Consider the following 23,527-nt stretch of genomic DNA (forward strand, 5'->3'; position numbering starts at 1 on the left):
CACAGCAACTCAAATACTTGTTCTTTGAGTCTGAGATGCTAATGGCTAAGAATGTCAGCAACTATCAAACCTCAAAAATTGGCTTGCTTCTGGTATCTCTTTCTCCTCTCCCCCTTCTTCCCCCTCTCTCTCCTTTCTCCTCCTTCCCCTCCCTTCTCTAGGTTAATATGCTAAGGTGTGTTTCTGAAACTGAACAAGAACTTAGCTTCTCTGCTTCCCAATACCAAGCCAGTTTGGGATGTAATGTGTATCCCTGCTTCAACTTTTCTTCCCCCTGACCACCTCCCTGATCTTGGTTGGCAAGGTTTTTGATCATTTCTTCCCTGATTTGCATGTCGTGCAGCAGCAGCACCAGTGGTTACTCTGAATCAGTCACTAACACCAGGTGATCCTGGTATGTATTATCAATAATGCTGGTTTGATTTTTTTTTTTTTAGGTTGGTCCACTAAAACTGAAATCTAAGTTAGCTCATGCTAACAGAGCTGAGAGGCTATTTTCAAACTGTTTGGCTGGCTTGTGTTTCCTTTATTTAGCCTAAATCTCCAGCAATTGCATAGTATTTCATTTCATTTCTGTAATGCTAACTGTGCTTTAAGGTACTTAATTACAATTGATGAGATCGCCCTTCCTTTATGGAAACAGATCCCAGGCGAACCTACAGAGCTTGTGGACTAAAGTGGGAAGGAGGTGGTCATTTTTTAACCAGCTACTATTTATTTCCTAAAAGTATGCTGCTCTCCAAGGCCCCATCAACCACAACTTCCCAATGGCTCTATTCTCAATTCAGAACCAGAGAGCCAACATTTGAAGGAAATCAGATAGCTCCCTCTGAGTTCCCTATTTATTATTGATTCCTGATTCATGTCTATTCCAGTAACTACTAATTGTCCTTAGTGGAATTTGGGCAGATTTCTATGATATTTCAGACCCTTAAGTACAGAAAGTATTCAGTACCATAGATTTCTGAAATTACACCTTTAGCAAAAGGAAGAAATCAAAACTAGAATTATTCTACCTTGCCACCCAAACTCTCTCTCTCTCTCTCTCTCTCTCTCTCTCTCTCTCTCTCTCTCTCTCTCTCTCTCTCACACACACACACACACACACACACACCACATACATCTTTCAGAATAGTTTCTGAATTCTGTTGAATAGTCTAGTGGCAGATGTATATCAAATTATATTTTCACCAGAGCATCGCAAAGAACTTAGCAATGAATCATTTTGAGTTCCTAAAATTATTCATTCAGGTTGGGTGACGAGATGAGAGGATCTTTTGATTGACCTCAACATCAAAAAGAAATCAGAACACCATCTCTTATTCCAAGTCCCGTGACCACTCCAAAGTGAACCCTAGTACACCTCCAGACACACTCCTATGATGACATCCTAGGGTGGTCCCATTCTGGCACCAACGAACCAGCCTGAGTCTAGCAAGAGGTAAAGTGGATGCCTCACTCTGTAAATAGGACAGACTTAAAGACAGCCACCTGGAATTGCCTGGGGCATCCAGTTTGGGGCTGTGAGACACATGGCGCTAGTCCCTACCTCGGACCTCCACACGACATAAGGGTGGCTACGACTGTTAGGTGGCGGCTGGAACTTCCTCTGCTGGAGCCATCTCCTAGGAGAAGCGAAGATCCCATTGGGGCCTCCCCCGGAGGAAAAGAGGATGCTTGCGGGACTGCGGCCACTCGCGGACCCGGCCAATACCGAGGGCAGGTCCCAGGCCATGCTCTTCTTGAGACCACTGCGACTCAGTGGAACCTCATAGTCAAAGTGGAAGCTGCCAGAAGGCGACTTTTCTTGAGGGGTACTGGGTGTGGAAAAAGACGAGCATAGAGGTCTGGGTGTCGGGAACCGGGTAGCCCGAGGGTGCTGACTTCGGGGAGAAGACGCCGAGCCCGAGCGGGAACCGAGACCCTCGGGTAAGAGCTGCGGAGAGTGGAGACGGCTTACTGTGGAACCCCGCAAGCCACCCTCGGTGCCCATCTCGCTCCCGCAGTCACCGATCAGGGCTGGGTCCAGGCTGCGCGTCTGGCGCAGCTTCCTTTTGGAGAATCCCTTGGCCGAGGCCGTGCCGCCCGACGCGGGCGAGGAGCAGGAGAAGACGCTGTGCAGCAGGCTCTGCGCGGACATCTCCGCAGGGCTGGGTCAGAGGGCCACCTTCTTCTCTTTTCCCTCCTAGATCGTTGAAGGCTGTGACCTGAGAAAACAAGTGGCTGGAGTAAGCTGGAGGAAGGATGCCAGGCGAGGCTCGCCGAGGATGATGGAGGGCAGTGCCCGGTTCACGCGCCACCAGCGCGCTCAGAGTGTCCTCGCAGAGGCAGAAAAAGGAGCTCCACTCCCAGCCTTCTAGGAAAAAAAGAGGTGCTGATCCCTTTACCGCCTTTAGAACCTTCTCCCGGGAGTCCGAGTCTCAAAGAGGCTAAGGAAGAGGAGGAAGGTCAGTGGCTCGCTGAGATCTTAGCTCCAGCCCGCCAGCGCCACTCCCCCTTCCCAGCCGAAGGCGGGAGACTCTGCGCTCCAGCTCTTTGGCTCTGGACAGGCTTGAAGTCTCCAACAAGCTCCTCCTCGTGGCCTGAGGACAGTCCAGAGGGCTCGGGAGGAGGCTGCCCGAGAGTCCGCCCAGAGCACGTCTCCCGTGCTCCCAGCGCGGTGAGAATTCCTCGGGGGCACCGAGCTCAGTTGCCAGGTTGCGCCCCCATGCACCTTCTTGGTGACTTGGGGACCGCGGCTGCGCTTTGGGGATCAGATGGGTTCCTGCTCCCTCCTTTCCTACTGGCGAGGCTCAAAGGTGTCTTCAAGTTCACATTCCTGCGCGGTCCCTGTGTTGCTTCAGTGGGACACCCTGCGTGTTGCACCCCGGGCCTTCCAAAAAGCGACGTGACAACGGTGGCAAAGAACTCTCAGCTGCGCTCAGCGCCACTCTGAAAGCACTGAGCTCAGAAGACACCCTCCGAAGCCGGTGTCCCTGTTCCTCTGTAGAGTGACACTTGATATTCGCTGCCAGCCTTGTTTGGGCCCAGAGCTGGCGCAGAGATGTCTCAGCACCCTTGCGCCAGAGGCATCGGGAAAAGGGGTGGCCCGGGACGGGTAAGGCCGGAGGAAGGCCGGGTCTGGAGCCGGGGCGGAGCCAGGAGCAGGAGAAAGCCGAACGTGAAGTTTTCCAGGCGCCAAACCTGGGAAGCAGCTCACAGAGCAGACGGCTGGTCTGTGATACCCGGCCTCTAGGGAGAAAGTCTGGAGGACGGAAGTGCGGACCTTCTCCCCGACTCCCCTCCCCCAAACCCAGGGGCGCGCCTTCCCCACACACGTTTCTACAAAGGAAGGGGAGTGTCAGATTGCACCCCACCCACTTGTGTCAGACCCGCAGCCCTGGACGATTTTTCTGAATTTAGAGTTAAATCCCCTGCCTTCACTCCTCCTACCCTAACCCCGCTGCTTTTTTTTTAAAAGGAATGCTGAAGATGCAATTCAAATGCTTGAGGCTGCCCACGGGGACCTACTAAGAAAAGTGGAAGGAGGTGGGAAGTCCTCGCGTGTCAGGTTCCCAAGCACGTGTGTAGATGTGTTCTGTTTAGGAGGAGAGGTGAACAGAGTTTGCTCGGGGTATATAGATCCACCGAACCAAAATTAATTGGCTTCGGGTTGCGCCTGTGCAAGGGGCTTAGCTGCCAGGTCTTGAGTAATTGAAAAACACGGGAGAAGTCATAGTCAGTAATCCGGGCTTGCAAATGAACCCGAAGCAGCTTCTTCCACTTTCCCACTCACAGAATCCGTAAAACGCCAAGCTTCACTCGTCCCTTGTGGGCCTGTTCTGATGTCACGCTTAAATTTTGCTAGACATTTTACAAGCATCTCTGCAGGGACTACAGGGATTGGTCAGAACGTTGGAAATCAATGATTACCTTTTCTTGTGGTTCTGTGTGTTAAAAACAAAAACAAACAACAGCAATAACAACAACAACAAAAACAGCAGGGCAGTGGTGGCACGAGCCTTTAATCCCAGTGCTCTGGAGGCAGAGGCAGGCAGATCTCTGTGAGTTCAAGGCCAGCCTGGTCTACAAGAGCTAGTTTTGGGACAGCTAGAGCTGTTAGGCAGAGAAGAAACCCTGTCTCAAAAACAAACAAGCAAACAAACAAGAACCACCAAAAAACAAAAATAAAAAAAAAATACGCGTGGGGGTGAAGAGAACTAGGAATAAAAACAAAACGAAGTTATTAATATGGGTGTTTGACACAAGTATTTATTTGCCTTGTGAAAATCCCAGCAATTGTCTGATTTTGATTTCCAAAGACCTTATTCAGTGACACTGACTGCACCGGCAGATGGCTTTATTGTGGCTTTTCACAATGCTACCTTGAGGTTCCTAGGTGGTTTACTATTTAGCAGGAGGCGGGTCATAAAATCTAATTCATTACCTACACACAAAAAAAACCCTGGAGCCTCCTGTCCAGATTTTCTCCTGTAGCCTGTACTTCTGTTTGGAAAAGCAGGAGCCGGCCTCCCTGGGATAGCTTGAAAGGGAATGAGCTGATGGGTGAAGATACTTTGTTTTAGTTTTGGTTGTTTGTGGCTCTGTTGGGTTGGTTGGTTGGGTTTGTGTTGTGTGGGTGGGTGAGTGGTTATCATGGCTGGTTTTGTGTCAACTTGACTTGAGCTGGAGTCATCAGAGAGGAGGCAGCCGCAATAGAGAGCAATTAAAAGACGGGGCTGCAGTCAAGGTTCTATAAGAAAGTGGGATGAGCAAGCCATGCGGGATGAGCCAGTAAGCAGCACCCCTCCTTTCAGGGGTGAATTAGCCCCCGCCTCCAAGATTCTGCTGTTTGAGTTCCTGTGCTGATTTCCTTCAGGGATGGATTATGATATGACCGTGGAAGTCAAATAAGCCCTTTCCTCCACATCTTGTTTTTGTTCATGGGGTTTCATCATAGCAATTGCAGCCTAAGACCGTGGCTATCATTATTCTAATTTTGGTCAGAGTTACACTATGTAGTCCCAACTGGTCCGAAATTTTCTATGTGTTCCAGGCTGGCCTTGAACTTAGAGATTTTCCTGCCTCTGTCTCCCCATGCTAAAATTTAAGGTGTGAGTCACCATAACTGTCTCTCCTGCCTGAAAACAGAATGTGAGATTCTAAGATCCCATCACCGTCTGCTGCTGTCTCTTTCTATTTACTTGGCATGCCCCAAGAGTTTTCTGTGGTTGTCAGTCAACTGTTTTGAGAGAGGTTACAGTGTTTAAAATCATTTGGTGGCCTACCTGAAAGTATACCAAGTCATCTTTGATAACCTTAGCAATCTTTCCTCCTCAAAGAAGTAAATATGGGTGTATCTCGCCTGACCTTTCTTTGGTAACAATGCCTCATAACTTTTCACTCTTGACGAAAACACCTATTTGAATAGTCTTCAGTGTTAGGATACCACTGCACAGTTATGCCTCATTGCATGGCTATGCCTCACTGAGTCTTGGCATTCGGGGTAGATGTTTAACAGAGTCACACTTTATGGGACCACTTTTAACTCAAGGTGGCTGAGTGAATGTCATTTCTAATTCAGATGGGTGTTCTCCTTGTCTAAGCTCCCGTGATGTTCATGAGGTTGAAAATGCACCCCCGTCAGGATTGCAATGGTCAAAGAGGAATGTCATACAGGTGCAATGGCATTTCTGGTCATGGATGGAGAGCCAGGAAGCAGGATGACTCCTCTATCTAGGGCTTGGAGCAGATACTTTTCAGTTAATTCATCACCTTGCCTCCAACAGGTCCTGACCTAACACTAACTTGGAAGTTGCTTCGTGGTTGGGAACAATGAGTAAGTGCTTTTAAAATGTACTTTTATCTGGCATGGTTTAAGAAATGTATCGCTAGTGATTTGTCATTGTACGGATATCAGAGAGTATCTACAAACATAGTGGTATAGATCTGTCCCTTGAAGTGGCATCTTGAGGCAAACAAGAGATATAACAAATTCATAACATCTGAGGTTGCTGCCAGTATAACATGACATGCTGATTTGTGGTAAACATTTTACAGTGTAGTAACAATAAAAGAATAGCATAGTAAATGTATAAGTGCCTATAACTTGCAAGTAGGGTAGACTAATATACTGAACATAAGTTGGTACATTCTACTGGAGTTTGGGGGTTTGTTTTTTGGGGGAGCAGGGTCACCCTTTGTAGCCCAGGCTAGTCTACAACCTTCAGTCCTCTGCTCTCTGCCTCCCAAGTGCTGAGATATATCACACACAATACACAGTCGACAATACACAGACAATACACACGACAATACACAGTCGAATGAGGAACTGCACAGTAGCATCACCACAGCCAGTAATCTTTTCACTCCATTAGCATCTTACAGAATGGCAAAGATAGGATCCATCCTTGGCCGTGACCTCCCTGTCCGGTGAATGGCTACATTCATTAACCCAAGGCTCCTTGGGCAAAGTTAGCTAATGTATTTATTTGTGCTTTTAAAACATGGGAACAAATGTAATGGTTTTTCTGTAATGAAAGATTTTTGTAAGAAAACCATGTGGATTCTTTAATATTAAAAAAAAACTCTTTTGTGCTGGTACTTACCACAAAAAAAGGAAGACGAAAAGCTATGACAGAGTTGAAACAAACAACACACACACACACACACACACACACACACAAAAGTAGCTTTATACCCTCTTCCACAACTCAAGTGTCTTTCTGTCTGTATTCCATCCACACTTATCATCTAGTATTACCCTTTCTTGGTCTCTTTCCTAAATGTTATTACAATGTGCACACAGTTGTTTACATGTAAACATGAATACTTTCCGGCTAGCATCTGCCTATGAAGGAGAATTATGGATTTTTTTTCTTTCTGAATTTAAGTCACCTCAATTAATATTATACATTTTAAGTTCATACATTTTCTCTTAAATATTAGTTCATTTTACTTAGCAGCATAATAATTCATTTTGTATATTTCCCACGTTTTCATTACATTATAAATCAATAAGAATATAATTAAGAATAAAAATAGAAAACCCTAAACAAAGTTCCCTAACTTCAGAATGGTCATTCTAATTGTGTAGAAGTTCACTGAAGTATTTGTGACTGGGCAAGTGTAAACTTACATGGCAACCCTAATCTAGCTGTGTGATGATTTTATTTGTGAATTCAATGGAATAAAGTAATTTGAAAATAAATTGGCTATGGTATTCCACACCTTTAATCACAGCACTCAGGAGACAGAGGCGGATGGATCTCTTTGGGTTCCAGGTCTGCTAGGTATATACAGTGAAACCCTTTCTCAATAATAGTAGTAATAAATAAATTTACTAATAAATAAATTTACTAAAACAAAATTTAAAACTACATTCTTTTTCACCTAAGTATCAAGTGTATGGTGCAGTTCCCATAACTTTTGGTATTACTCACTCTTGCCCAGGGCATCCCATGTTACTCTTTCCACTCACTCCTTCTGCTCACACAGACTCAGCTCCTATTGCCCACTCTCATTGACGGCCAGGTTATGTTACCGGAAATGAAGAAAGAGATGCCAGTCCATTTACCAATTCCATAAACAGGTGAATGTGTTAAACTAATTAGCAGAAGCTCTCTTGTTTTAATATTTTCCTTTTTATTTTCTGTGTATGAATATTTTGCTTGTGTGTATGTCTATGCACCTCATATAAGCAGTGCCTGAGGACAGAAGCGAGTGACACAAGCCCTTAGAAGTAGAGTTGCAGTTGGGAGCTGCCCTGTGGGTGCTAGGAACCAAGTCCTGGTCCTGAGGAGGAGCAGCTTCTTAAGCACTGAACCATCTTTCCAACTACCAGAGTCTTTCTAAACATTCATCACCTAACTTTCCAGGAAAATAAACGGCAGCGAGAAAAATTATTTCCAACATATATTCAAAAGCAGTTCCAAGACTTTGCTCCATATCCCAAATTGCTATTTGAAGATGGGTTTTTTGACTGCTTATTTGAGTTTGGGTTTTTTTTTCTCAAGGCCTTCATGAAAAGTTCTAAGATACATTTTATTAAGGAGCAGAACAGTCTGTTCACTACTCATTCGCATTAAAATTATCACAGAAATCTGGGCTTTAAAAAAATTGATGCTATCTATTTCATCTGGTCATGGCACAAGACTATTGTAGTGAAAGTTCTAGAATCCTTGGTCTGACATCAAGGTATCCTCTTACCAAGGATCTCAGAAAATATATCAGTTTTTTTTTCTATTCACTTAAGAAATTTTTCTGCAAACACATCTTACTACCAAAGGATATATTCTGATGTTTAACCTAAATTTCCTTTTGTGTATCCTAACTTTATCCCTTGAAACTTTTCATGTCTCCAGCCAAAATTTCTCTTTACTCTTGGTGTTTAGCCCCTTGAGCTATTTGTAGATTTGTATCAGGTCCCTTGGGTCTGACTCTGTGGTTTGGCTACACTAAAAAGTTCATATTTTACTTGAAAACCATCACTGTTGATGATCTTCTTTGGGTTCCTTCCAGTCACTTATTTCTTTTCACTCCCTAGGTCCAACATTCCAGGTTAGAGCATCCTATTTTGCCCTTGTTTGTTACATAATCCCATTTCTTAAATAGTCCCAAATCCCACTGACTGTTCAGATTTTATGTCATATAATATTTCAGACTTGTATCTGATTGGCTTGCGACTCTTAGTTGGCATTGCTGATTTCTGTTTCATCTTGCCCATGTCTCCCAAACTAATTGGGATCCTTCTGATATCATTTCCGTGTTCTTAGTGAGTGAACGGTTCACGGTTATCTCATTCATCCATAGACATCAAAGGTTCTGTTTCTATGGTTCTAAAACAGGAAGAAGGAGCATGATTTTAATCTGTGTGATGGGAAATATATGAGAAATGTGTGGACAACTTTGACAGAATGTGAGAATGCAAGTTGTAGTCAGTAGCCAGACTGCCCTATTCCTAACCTACTTCTTGACTTGAAGCTAGAAATATTTGTGCTAAAACTAAGAATGTTTACTTAGATTCCTGTGTCTGCTTGTGAGTGTGTGTGTGTGTGTGTGTGTGTGTAAACATGTGTGCAGATATATATGGAGGCTGGAGGTCAATGGTAGGTGTTTCCTCTATTATACTCCACCTTATTACATGAACTTGAAGCCCACCCATGACTACACTGGCTACTGAGCACACTCCGGATCCATCTGTTTCTGCCTCTTGAGTGTTGAGATTTCAGGTGTGCACCACCATGTCTGTTTTCTCCTTGGGTGCTAGGCATCCAAACCCGGGCAATCATGTTTGTGAAACAAGGACCTTACCCACGAAATCAATTCTTCAGGCCCTTTTTAAGTTCATATTTAAGAATCATATTGAACAAACATTACTGCTAAGGAATTGAAATTAGAAATGATGAATTTTTATTGGGATCATTCTACAGTTTTTTAATACAGAAAAGATTTTTGCAACATAAAAGCATTTGGGTTCAGATTTTAGATCACTTTCATATTGCCCCAAAATTGGAATAATGAAACTTCCAGGCATTCAGCTGAGGTTCTCATATTCAACTAGTTGACATTAAGACCTGTGACAATAAAAAACACACAAAGGGAATGACTTAAATATATTGGTCAATTATGTGGTTAGCACATACAACGCCCTACAAGAAGGGTAGGAATAGAAGGCGGAGAGAGAGCGAACAAAAGAGGGAAAGAGAAGGAAGAGGAAAGAAAGGATAAAATAAAAAACAGCTATCTGTGACAATCCCAGTTCAAACCAGGTAGAAACGTGTCTTGCTCCTAGAATCAGGTAGCTGTCTATGAAAAAATTTCTGACAGTACATTTTAAAAACACAAATGGTTATTTTAATTCATCTCACTCAGTTTCACCCTTAAATACACACACACACACACACACACACACACACAGAGAGAGAGAGAGAGAGAGAGAGAAAGAGAGAGAGAGAAGTCTGTATACCTAGTTACACCTCCCTCTCTCCTTCCTTTCTTAACTGTGACCTTAAAAGTTTCAACAAAGGGCCTGGAGAAAAGGCTCAGCAGTTAAAAGTTCTCTCCTAAAGGATCCAGGTTTAATTCCCAGCCATTTGTAATTCTAGTTCCAGGGGACCCAACACCATCTTCTAGCTGACCTGGGCACCAAGGATCCAGTGGGGTGTAAACATACATGTAGTCAAAACACATAAAATAAACTAGTTTTTAAAATTTTCAGCAAAGAGAAAAACAATCCTTGTCCTTATCAGCATTTACATTGAACATAAAACAGGAACCCATTTCATTGCAGCGTTGTTTTTCCATTTTTGTGCGGACATTAGCAACCTCTCCTATGTTTGTTGGTGTTCCTTAGAAATTAGAAAGTGGGCATTCACAATAAGCACCAGTTTTAATCATGTGATTGTTAGCCTGGTATGAGCACAATGTTTCTTTACATATAATATATTATGTCAGATTCTCTGAATGAGGCCGGATTCTCTGAATGTGGCTGGCCCGGAGCCTTTCTGAAAAGCCATTGACAATGACGCTGGGACTTGTTTCCTCTGCATATACTGGATTTTGGGGATCCAGTCTGATTGGATGCTCACCTTCCTAGACCTGGAGGGAGGGGGGAGGAACTTGAACTTCCCACAGGGGAGGAAACCCTGACTGCTCTTAGGGATAGAGAGGGAGGAGGAGAGGGAGTGGGGGGAGTGGGAGGGTGTTGGGAGGAGGGGTGGAAACGGAAACTTTTATAATTTAATAAACTTTGAAAAAAAAGAAGAAAAAAAGTATATTATGTCAAAACACAGACTTTTTTATTGAAAATTGTAGGTGTCAAGTAGAAAATCAATACGTTCTCCATCACAAAGCAGAGCCTATCTTCGAACTCCCAGAAGTATCCCCAGCTGCAGAAGTATCAGAACCCACGATCATCATCACATGAGCAAGCATCCTGGAAGCCCATTCCTCTCCACGCCTCCCACAAAGGATGTCTGGACCAGAGAGGAGAAAGCAAGCAAGTAGGTCTCAGATCAAGCTGCTGACCAGATTCTTCCATCTGTGTGTGACATGTGCATGGGTATGTGCCTGCTCTCAGGAGCACAGTATTTCTGAATGTCTAACATTCCAATTTCGTGCTTCCTTAGCTAGCAAGGAAGGTGGCAGATAAGGTTGTTTATGAGCCTTACATCCAGTTGTAATGTGGGTATGCTTGGCAGAAACCCAGGGGTCACTCACTAAACAAACCACAGTTTTCCTTGTTGGACTGTTTGAAAGACTCCCAACGTCAAATCCTAAGTGGATCATGACTCTTGCTTTTGTTTGTGGCTTTGAATCCTGAGCTTAAAAAGATTTTGAGGAAAATGAATTGACTGACAACCAAATGTAATATTGACTGGGAAACATTTTTGAGCACAGACTGCTTGTCAGGGGCACTTTTTTTTTTCTTCGCTAGTTTTCATTCTTCCTCCATTTTTGTGGATGAACATATATTTAAAACATTTTAGGACTGGCAAGAGAATTCAGCATATCTTAAGGTGCCCATCATAAAACAAAAGCCTGATGATCTGAATTTAATCCCTAGAACTCACATAATGAATGGAAAGAACCAACTTCAACTCCACCCCCACATGTACACACACATACACACAGATGGGGGGGGCAGAGAGAAAGAGAGAATATAAATAAAAAAATAAAGTCTGGGGAGATAGTTCAGTGGTTAAGAGTATTAACTATTTTTCCAGAGGACCCAGGGTCGATTCCCAGCATCCACAAGGCAGCTCACAACTGTAACTCCTGTTCCAAAAGATATGACACTCTCTTCTGGTCTTCTCAGGTACCAGGCATACAATTGTACAGATATATACATGCTGGAACAATGACCATATGCATAAATAAAATTTTTAAATATTTTTATCACCATCAAAGCTATTAAATCCCGTGATCTACAACAGTGACCTGTCTGCATGAATTATTGCTGCAATAGTGGCACGATCTTTGTAGGAGTAACCAACCACTTTCTGATTAGATTTAAACCCCACCCCATGAACTGAAATCTAGGCCAGACAAATGCTCAGGTGGGCAAAAATATTAGCCTAGATAGTCCATGGGCCTAGAGGAAAACCAACATGGCAACGAAATGACTCCTAACAGCATTCTGCTATCCCCATAAATGAGTATCTCATTCAGTCATCATCAGACAAGCTTCCTCTTGCAGTATATGGGAACTAATACAAAGATGCACAAGTGTATAATGTGCAGAGAGTGAGAGACTTTGGAACACTCACTCCTAAATGGTATTCCTTCACAAATGCCTTCATTCAGGCTCAGGGAGTTATGTAGAAGAGAAGGTGGAAAGATCTTAAGAGCCAGAGGGAAGGGATGGCACCATAGAAACAACGTGTTCCAGATACCACTAGACTGACAAGCTTATGAACTCCCAGAGACTGGCAGCATACACAGGGCCTGCAGAGACTGAACCTAGACAAGTTTCCAGTGCTGAGAAGGGAAGTAGATATGGGCTCCCATCCCTAACCAAGAAGCCATTTGCAATTGACATCTTGCAAAGAGAAAATCGACTTCTCCAAGGTAGTCTCATTGGATATATCAACAAGACTTAGGGGTAGGTACCATTCCTAGCATATGGCCAACACAAAATAAACTCAGTTGTAGCAAGGAGGAGGCCACTTGTTGGTTCCTGGCCGCTTAGCCCCAAAATAATCACACAGATGCTGTATTAATTAAATCATTGCTTGGTCCATTAGCTCTAGCTTCTTATTGACTAACTCTTATATCTGAATTTAACCCATTTCTAGTAATCTATATATCACCACGTGACTGTGGTTTACCGGGTAATGTTCCATCTGACTCCAGTGGTGCTACATGGCTTCTCTCTAACTCTACCTCCTTTCTCCCTCCATTCCATTTAGTTTTCCCTGCCTAGCTAAGTTCCTGCTATAGGTCCAAAGCAGTTTCTTTATTTATCAGTGGTAATCACAGCATATAGAGGGAAACACCACATCACTCAGTGGTATTTTTGTAGGCTTTTTTTTTGTTGGTGGTACCTCATATTGCTTTGTGTGGACATGTTTTGCCTTACTGGTCTTTTGTTCATGTATTGTGTTTTCTGATTTTGTGGTTTTATAGGTTTTGGGTTTGTGTGTGTGTGTGTGTTTCTTGGCAGTTTTGTTTAAAAATATGTTTTTAATATTTAATATGTTTTGTTTTGTTTGTTTTCCAAAGAAAAGAGAGAAAGAAAGGACATGACATTACATAGGTTGGTGGGTAGGTGGGAAGGTGGGGGAGGACCTGGGAGGATCTGGGGAAGGGCAAATTGTGATAAAAATATGTTGTATAAAATTTTATTTAAATATTATTAAAACTATTGCAGATAATTAAAATACTAAATATGTACAAATATGATGACTAAAGCAAATTTAAATCTTTAAGAACATTCCAGAGGACAACTTTCCATGGCATCATTTAGAAGAATCATTTGCTAGTTATTCTACAATTTTTATAACATAAAAGTTTTAATATGCCCAACTTTTAAAAGTAATGTGAGATTCTCCTCTGTATGCTGTAAATATGTTTTATTGCCATTGGTTAATAAAGAAGATGCTTTAAGTCAATGGCTTGACAGAATATAGCCAGGCTGGAAAAGATATATATATAGAGAGAGAGAGTAGGCAGAAAGAGTGAGAAGTCACGTAGCCACCACAGTATACAAACGGCTCCACTGGAGTCTGCCAAAACTTTGCTGGTAGGCCACGATCTCATGGTGATGCAAAAATTAATGGAGATGGGTTAGTTTGGGATATAAGAGCTAGCTAGAAATACACTTAAGGTATTGGCCAAACAGTATTGCAATTAATACAGTTTCTGTGTGATTATTTCGGGTCTGAGTGGCTGGAAACGAGCAAACAGTTTCCGATGACAAAAAGGTAATTAAATAATATGGAGTTTTTTTTCCTCAGAAATTTTATTTTTTTCTTTCAAACCTATAACATCGAGTAGAAGTGGGAGTTTATATAACCGGAGCCATGTCTGTGAGTGTGTCATCAACTTAACTGAGAAAACATTTACGTTTGAATATAAGAAACTCCATAGATGAACTTTGACAGTTGAACATACTCACAAAGCTCCTATGACAATCAGTGAAGATGCAGAACACTTCATCTCCTTCTCTTATTAATGTTTGGTGAACACTGACAACTTAACTTTTACACTGTGTACTGGTGGAATCATTCCGATCAATTAAGGAAGGGCGACGGGAAGAAGAGAGTGAAGATAAGCTAAAGGCAGATAAGGCAAAACCCAGGGCAAGCTGCCAGACATGGTGGCTCACACTTATAATCCCACCACTGGGAAAGGTGAGCCTGGAAGGTTATCATGAATTTGAAACTAGCCTGAACTGTAATGTGACTTCCAGGGCTTGAGGTACACAAGTTTGAAAGTTGTGTCTAAAGACAATATGGGGCTAGGGAGTTAGGTCAGAGTTTAAAAGTACTTGCTTTCCAAGAATGAGAACCTGGATTTGAATCCCCAGCATCCACAGTAACAGCCAGGCACAGACTCAGAGGTTCGGAGCATGTTTTGCTTTTGCACAGGGCCCAAGCCTGGTTGACAATACCTACATTAGGTAGCTCATATCCTCATGAAAATCCAGCTCTAGGGAATCCAATGTTCTCTTCTGGACTCTGACAGTACCTGCCTTTACATGTGCACACACATACTCTGACAGCACCTGTATTTACATGTGCACACACATATTACACATAATTAAAAATAAAATCAGTATTTTAAAAAGAAACAAGAATGGTTGCATGTTCCTATAACCCCAGCATTGAGTCAGGAGAAGAACAGGGACAAACTATTCTAGGATGTATCCTAAATCCAGTGACTTATGTCTTTCTGAAAGAATTAAGAAGGCAATTTGGACATAGACACACACACACACACACACACACACACACACAAATAGGAAGAGGGTATGTGTGATGATTAGAAATTAGATTGATACCACTATTAGCCAAGAACCATCAAGGATCACCAACAGTCCCAGAAACTGAGAGAGAACCCAAACAAATTCTTCCCCAGAGCCTTGAGTAGGAATCCACGCTGCCGACACCTTGATTTCAGACTTCTGGCATCCAGAACTGTGATCGAATAAATGTCTGTTGTTTTAAGCCACCCACTTCGTAGTAATTTGTTAAGACAACCCTTAGGAAAATTACCCATTTCTAAAGCACGGCAGACCGCAACTTGGTTTGCCTACTTTCAAACAATTTAATGAAACCCAGAGCCAAGGAACTCATTGAGCAAAAAGGCAATTCCAAAGAATTTTTCAATTAGGCGGGAGCATGGTTAATGAATGAAAGCTCATTGGTGTTTCCTTCTCAAAGAAAGAAGCATGATGCATTGGACACCCCGGCCTGCGTTAAACATGGTTTTATGCCATGCTTCTTAGCTGTAATGTGCTCCCTTAACCATTCCAGTTCTCACTAGAGTGGGGTTCTCTTTTCCCCTGGGGAATTTCGACCCTTTTAAGCAGTTGTTTCCAGAAAGGTGTTACAAGCCTGGGGTTTTGTGATTTGTCAGAATTATGCAGAAGTCTAGTCTAGCTCCAGCCAGAAAGAGACAGTCACACCAAAAGCAGTCTCAAGATGGCACAGCACGGGAGCATGCCCAGGGAACTGATGTTCTGAAATCTATTGCCAGCATCCAAGCAGAAGAGAACGAACTCCTGAAGGCAGCCTCACTCCCGACATTATGCTGTGGCATGTATGTATACACACCTCCCCAACACACACCTAATAAAAACTTAAATCCATGGGGCTGTGGTGATCCTTTAGTTTGCGTTTCTTTTATGGTGTTTACCCCATTCCACTTTAAAAGGCTCAAGGGCATACCTGAGTTCAAGTGCTAGATCAGGCAGGAGAGGAGGAGAAATACCATTTCACAGGCAGCTGGGGGCTGCACGAACTCCTCAGCAAGAGAAGAATACCAAAGGCACGTGAGGGTTTCTCGCAGGAGAAACTTTGAAGCATGTGGATGAAGCAGCAGGATGGTGGAAGATCACGGCTGCATGCCCTTCAATCGCCGCCTGTGTTATCTCTGGGGAAATTCCTCAGGTATTTCTCCCAGTTCACCGCTCTATGGCAGGACACAGATTGGAGACATACCGACGTGCTCGCTCCCCAACCCCTTGTAAAGACAGGGGAATGCAAAGAAGGTCCTCCTGAGACTGCAGTAAACAAGGTGTGACTCAAAGCTAAAGCCAGGGGGTCCCGTCCATTTAAATAAAAATGGCTTTGGAATGTGATGCCCTGTGAAAATGAGGCCTCCATCAATAACCATAAATCAGCATCTCAGCCCAGACTCCAGATCCTGTCTGTGGAATTATCCTCAGGCATCAGGGGAAAGGACCTCTGTTATAGCAAGACTAAAATGAGCAATAATAGTGTAGACAACTGCTTATTAAAGGCTTGATGATTGTCGAGAATACAGCATATCACTTTTGCTTTGAGTTCTGAATGTCGGGGAGAGTTTGGGAAAGAAAGACAAAGAAGGAAAGGGACAGGCCAACTAACTGACCTGGGTAAAATTATGTAATTTCTTAGAGGCTTGGTTCTTCTTTTGATGTGTGCACCTAATAACTATATGATAAAAATTATTAGCATGAATTCAAGAAATAAGACATGTACTGTGGTTTGTCTCAACTTTTCTATGTATACATATTATCATAGTATTAAATTTCTAATGATAAAGGCTAACAAGGTCTTAAGATGTATAAGACGCTATGCTAAATACTTTAAGTGATTTATAATATTTACTCTTCACAACTCCATGAAACATTTCTGATTATCTTCCTTGTCCAAAGAAAGAAACTGAGTCAGCAAGCTTTCCTAAGGTAACTGGAAAATATTATAGTTGGAATTTTCTTTCATAAACTGAGAGAGAGAGAGAGAGAGAGAGAGAGAGAGAGAGAGAGAGAGAGAGAACCAATGAAAGAACCCTAACACTATTCTAAACTTGATTTTTAAAAGGTTTTCTATACGAAGTGTGTGACAAATAGAAAATCCATACCAATCTCCCCCATTTACATGATCTATACCACATTAAGAATTGAGAATGTGAGGTGAGGGACTGGGTATGGAAGGAGAGAGGAAGAAGATGTTATTGCTGCCCAAGTATCTGTTCTGCACTACGAACTTCCCATACATCTTTTTCTACATAGCATTACTATGAGGTAAATATCATTATTGTTATTTCACAAGTCAGTGGTTCACACCCATATCTATGGAATGTCAAAAACCCATCTGCTACCAATTACACTCCTTGAGCGTCCATACCAAGGTCATCATAAACCGTGACCGTGAACAGGAATGTCACACCCTATCTTTCCCTACTGCATTTTTATTGAAAGTAGGAATCAGCTGTAGTTTTGCTTTCTGAACATATTCTTACTTTGTAAAGGAATTTAAAGCTTCTTTGCTGTAAGATACATCTTGATTTTACCCCTTGTGTCTCTGTTTAGTGCTTTAAAGATATTCTTTAGGGCATTTTCCATGCACTGTGTGTTCTATCTTCATTTCAAAGCCCGACATTGGATGTAGTACTCTTAAATGTGAGATATTCACATTCTGTTTAGTTTGTGTGCATCAAATAAGAAATTGTGTAAGGTGCTTTTATTTACCCTTTCTAAATTGCCTGATGTCCTTATCCTGAGAGTGATGGTAAATCTTTCACATGTATCTCATGGTATCCATGGGAAATCACTTCTACAGACTTCAAGGATATCAAAACCAATTTCACTGATAAAATACCATAGTATTTACATCTGGTTGCACACTTCAAATCCTCTCTTGGTGATTTGCGATACCTATTGTAATGTAAATTCTATGTAAATAGTCATACTGGTTATTAAGTAATGACAAGAAAAAAATTCTGCACAGGTTCAACTTAAAAGTAATTCTTGCAAAGATTCTCAATCTCCAGTTGCTCAAGTCTACTGATGCAGAACTCTTACGTCCAGAGAATTGTGTGTATATCAACTGTTGTTATCTATAAACAGAAGGGAGGCCAATCCTGACAGACTGGGCTCCAAGGTTATGAGAGCGACTTTTCTTAAATTCCCTTTTACTGTTAACAACAGTTCATTTTGCCCAAATGAACTGCAGTCAATGGGAAGTCAGTGTGCTTGTCGCAGATGATACTTGGATCCAGAACCCTTCCAAATTGCCTGCTAGAGCAAATGGTGTCTCCAAACAGATTAGCCAGATAAAGCTGAAAGGATCAACAAGGATGTATTTGGCCCAAGCATATGACATAATAGTGGTTATTAAGATTATAAAAAGATGTTTAAAATTACTTAATAGCCTGAATTTAGAAAATACCTAAGCAACTTTGATTTGATTCCATAAATATTTTTTTTTTTTCTGGGACAAGATTTCTCTGTGTAGTTCTGATTGCCCTGGAATTCACTCCATAGACCAGACTGGCCTTGAACTCATGGATCTGCCTTCCAAGTGCTGGGATTAAAGGTATGCATCACCACTGCCTGGACCCATAAATCTTTTGATTCCATAAATCATTTATTCACAAGTCCAAAAATGAGGTAGAAAGTAAGATCCTTTATTGACAGTAAATAGTTGCATCTCACCAAGTGTTAAGGCAAGCTAGCTTTTCTGCATTCAGTGTGCTTTGGAACCTATGCCTCTCAGGCGTCACTGCTGGTACGGGCACAAGCAGTGGCACTCATACACACAAGACAAGCACAAGCACAATATCTAGTTCATTTTCATAAAAGATGCTGAACTCTACGGCACAGTAAAGGAGAAGAAATGATAAATGGAACTGAATAAGTTAATGTCACAGGTACAGTTCAGAATAATATTATGGACACATTTCTGGAACAAGAATTATCACCTGACACGCCGTCCACAATGTTACTCTGAACGGCCCCTGTGAGAGCTAGCTCAACTGCATTAACTGTTTTGAACATCTTTATTAGGACCTATAATCGCCAGTTCCAGCTCAGTTTATTTTCCTTTGAAGCAGCTGGATAGTGCTTACAGATATGTTGTGAGGCCAGGTGAATGTGCACAACTCAAACAGATTTGAGGGACTATCTGTCTGCTTATTTGTTTTAATGCATCACTTGAGACCACTAACTGATGCCTGAGGATTTTCCAGAATATATATTGGTTACAACTCCTCGAGGCACAAGATCACCGGTGTTTGAGTCAGCATATTGCTGTAAAGACAGGCTTCCAGGGGAGAGTCACGGGATGCGGAGAGGAATGACCAGATGCAGACTTCCAAGGAGAAGCCAGATGGATTTATTATTACCGATTCCCAACAAGATAAAGCATTTGTTTTCACAGATTGCTTCAGTGTCCTGGTTTGACATTTGCTGTTGTTTTAAAAGGCAAATTAAAAACATTGGAAAGCAGAGGGCCAGATAAAACACAACTCCAAAATAGCCTCAAGGGATGGAGTAATTGATAATGGTGACCTTAAGGCCCTTCTGCAGCCCCAGACACATCAGAACCCCAAGGGCTAGTATTTGATTTTTTTTTTTTACAAACTGGAAAATTTTATTTAATCCTTTTCTTTGTGTTTAACTTGAAATGTTGGTTACAGACCCATGTACAATGTGTAAGCACACTGCCCTGGCAGATTTAATCAAACTGTCCTGCCTATAAACTGAGCAGACTAGGGGTTCCCAGGCAGTACAAGATAAAACCCTAGGAAGAGAAAAAGGCCTAGAATCAGATAGAGCAAGGGCTGAGTGCCTGTTCCCACCCTTCCCTGGCATGTTACAACAGATACCCAGGTCTCAGCCTCCTCATGTAATGCAATTCTTTTTTTTGTTTCTTTAATTGCTTTTTATATATTGATCACTGTTTTTTTTCTCCCCCAGCTCCTTCTAGATCCTTGCCACCTCCATACCTGTCCAATTTCATGTTCTTTCTCAAAAAAAAACCTCACAAAAAAACAAAAATCAAAACAAACAAAAGCCAACAACAATAACAACAAAGGATGTCAAAATGAAACAGAAAGCCCTTACCTGACACACAAATAAATAAACACTGGATTCACTTTTTGTTGACCAAATACTCCTGAGCATGAGACTTGCCCTGAAGTGTATTTAACATATCCAGTCACCTTCCCTTTCCCTTTTCAGGGATTATCAACCGCAAAAAGCTGTTTGGTTAGGAATGGACCTAAGTGGACTCCGTGTCCACTTAACCCTCTCAGTGCTGGGACCCTGTCTGGCTTAAAGCTGTGCACTTCAAGTGTCTGCTGCCAAGTTTCTTGTGAGTTCACATGTACATCAGTCCAGTAATATGGAAGATTTGATACACAGTCATCTATCTATCTCCTTCTTTTAATTTTATACAGTGTGTGTGTGTGTGTGTGTGTGTGTGTGTGTGTGTGTACAAGCATTGCACATACCACAGCATCTACGTGAAGGTTAGAGGACAACTCTGTGCTCTTTCCTTAAGACATCAGTTTGTTGTTTGTTGTTTTGGTCAACTATTTCACGAAAACAAAACTATTGTGTAGTGTGCCCTCTTCCCTACTTTATGTAGCAATAGTGGTACACCTTGGAAATACTGATTTTTATGGGAAATTTGAAAGAGAAAATGGAACACAGGTCTCCTGGATAACCTGATCCAAGTTAGGTTTCAGTAGGTGGGCTTGAGACTCTAATTCCTAGTTAAAGCATCTCTAGAGATATTTCATCTCTGCAGAACAGTTATTATGGTTTTATGACACTGGTCAAACAGGCACCAAGTGTGTATTAAGTAAGTACTTTCACCAGGAATTCTCTGAAATCCTGGAATACAGAGAAGACCCATTTGCCTTGTGCAAGCTCTCTGAGCAATGAAGGCAGATGGATATATAACAAATCCAAAAGCTAGTTAATACACCAGATCAGGATGCTGGGAAGACTAAGGAGAGAGCTTGTCAGTTGGAGCTGCAGCCATGGCAAAGGACCTCTCTGAGATTGTAGGAATCTGTTGGGTTTCTGTTTGACTATTGAAGGTAACCTGAAATAGCCACAGAAAACTGGAAGTGAAAACTTTCCTAGCCCCGAACCTCTCTCAAAGGCTAGCTTCTCTATACTGCCAAAAGCCAAAGAAGCCTTCTCTTTGGAGACTTAATTGAAGTTTTAAATGGTCAACTTCCTTGGGGTCATGCATGGCTACTCCCTTTAGGAAGCCAGGTATTCTGATTGAATGCACATTTCTACAGTCATACAGCAAAGAGTATTTCTGCATTTGAAACAAAACTCTTTGAAAGAAAGAAAAAGCTCCACTTACACTCAAAATATAGTTTCCAGAACTAAATTTAGTTTTGGCCCAAATGCCACTGGCTGACTTCCTGCACTGCGTTTGCCTTTCAGGGCATGCTTGCGTTCTGGTTCTCATGCATGCAGCCACTGCGGCCAGTTGAGTTCACAGGCCTGCAGGGGCAGTGTTTAAGTGACCCCTCATGTTTTCCTTAATTCTTAAAAACCTTACACAAACATTTCTCTTCATATTGGATTTTGCAAAGCTTTGCCCTTGTGCACATTTCCCTCTTTCACAAAATCCTATATTTGGTGCTTAGACTAATTTGACCTCGTAATATATCATCTTTTACATAAATAGAAGACTTGACAAGACCCAGGGTCTGGTGCTAAAATGCAAGTCAGGATCCTCTCCAGTTCGTAGAGGCCAGGTCAGCAGAGCTACAGTAACTCCACAACTCAAGGGGCAAATAGAATGTTCTATTTTAGGGATGGAAAGTAAACAAACATTTAAGAAGAAAATCTATTTGGGAGGGAATTGAAGACAGAGAGCTCTAGAATGGTTATGTCCCAGTCCTTTGTTCTATATTCTGAACTCTATTTTACCTTAGGCTATGAATTTTAGTCCCAAGGTGATGATTTCATGGTCATAAACATCCAAGCAAACTCAAATGATCAGCAGTAAATGGGCTGACTAAACATGACTCCAAAATTCCAGGAACTATTCTTGACCCCAACTAACAGATGGTTCCCTTGGTCCTATCTCTAAGTGATTGCAGCCCTTTAACTTTCTAGTCTGGTGGCGATAATGGTGATAAAAAGCCAAATGAAGCATGGCAGGCATCTCTGCTCACTCTCTCGTCTCCAGTGTATGAGTGCTACGTAAATGCGTAAGCCTTCAGAGACCAATTGGTGGACTGCAGCTTTAAGAGAAATGAAAGACTATAAACGTCTGTCTTGTGAAGCAAGGCTTAAACTTAGAATTTGCATGACTTTTTAAGTTTTGAAGGATAATTTGTAGGACACAGTTTTTAAGTGTTTTACCTCATTATTTTCAAGGAAACCACAGGGGGGAATAGCATAGGAAAGATGAGCCAGCAGTTACATGACTAATCTACATGGAAACACTACAGCTTTTCGAAGAATTTTCTGGGTATCATAGCATTGAAGACAGGGTGAAAGAATCTTCTTTTAAAAATGGAGAGGTGATATATTCAGTGATCAAAAACCCTTGCCACTCTCCCAGAGGATCCAATTGCGATTCCCAGCGCCTATACAGCAGCTCATAATCATCAACTGTATATTCTAGGGGATTTTATACCATTTTTTAGCCTCCAGGGGCACCAGGCATGCATGTAATACACATACTTAGATGCAGGCAAAGCACCCATGCACATGAAAAGAAAATGGGGCTGAACTAAGAAAGATTAATTAATGGAGAAATTAGCTGTTACAATTCATAACATTTATGTGCATAGTAAATTTTTCTGAACCCAATCATCTATGAGACTCAGAAGTAAGAAAATCCATAGCTCTGGAAATGTAACTGCTTCATATACATGCTGAGAACTGAGGGGAAAGGGAGGAACTCTGCCAATATGGACTGTTTACTCTTTACTTAACCAGACCAACAACAGAGAGAGGAGAAGAGAAAGAGAGTGAGAGGAGAGAGAGACAGAGACAGAGACAGAGACAGAGACAGAGACAGAGAGAGGTGAGAGAGAGAAGGAAGAGGAGGAGGAGGAGCGGGGAAGGGAGATAAGCAGGGAGAAGGTCAGAAATCTACAGCTGGAAGATTGCAAAGGGCTGGCACCCTCTCAGGAAGGAAGTGAACTGAGATACTGCTGGCTATTGAATATTGAATTGATACCTTTGCTTTCCCTTTGTGAAAATTCTCATCCACCAAATAAGCATGAATAACAACGTGTGTTAGTGCTCTTTGTATTGCTGTGACAAAACTCTTGAGATAACCAATTCAAACGGTAGCAAGACGAATTTTAGCCTTATGATTTTATAAACATCAGCCAATGGTGCCTTGGTCCCACTACTTTGTGGTCTGGATATTATGCTTGGGAAAATATGATTGAATAAATCTTTTTCATATAATGGTGGCCAGAGGAAAGTGGGGGCAGGAGACAAATGGCCAGGTCAGAGTACTAATAATTCCCTTCAAGGGCATACCCCAATGACCTAACTCCCTAACATTAATCCTGACATCCAGAAGGTTCCATCACTACCAAACAGCACTATATTCACATGTCT

General features: G+C 42.1%; 1 protein-coding gene and 1 pseudogene across 1 annotated transcript in view; one reads left to right on the forward strand and one right to left on the reverse strand.

Annotated features, from left to right (window-relative positions):
* The window catches only part of Arhgap6 (Rho GTPase activating protein 6), a 501,238-nt gene extending 498,806 nt beyond the window's left edge, over positions 1–2,432 (reverse strand). Inside the window, exon 1 of the mRNA XM_085685233.2 lies at positions 1,550–2,432. Coding sequence (XP_085541359.1) covers positions 1,550–2,140 — 591 coding nt within the window. The 5' untranslated portion in view covers positions 2,141–2,432. The remainder of the gene's footprint in view (positions 1–1,549) is intronic.
* Positions 2,433–3,043: 611 nt separating this feature from the next.
* LOC146889043 (small ribosomal subunit protein eS6-like) overlaps positions 3,044–23,527 on the forward strand; it is a 61,106-nt pseudogene continuing 40,622 nt past the window's right edge.

The sequence above is a fragment of the Myodes glareolus genome, chromosome X (genome assembly GCF_982192425.1).
Source record: "Myodes glareolus chromosome X, mMyoGla1.1, whole genome shotgun sequence".
NCBI lineage: Eukaryota > Metazoa > Chordata > Mammalia > Rodentia > Cricetidae > Myodes > Myodes glareolus.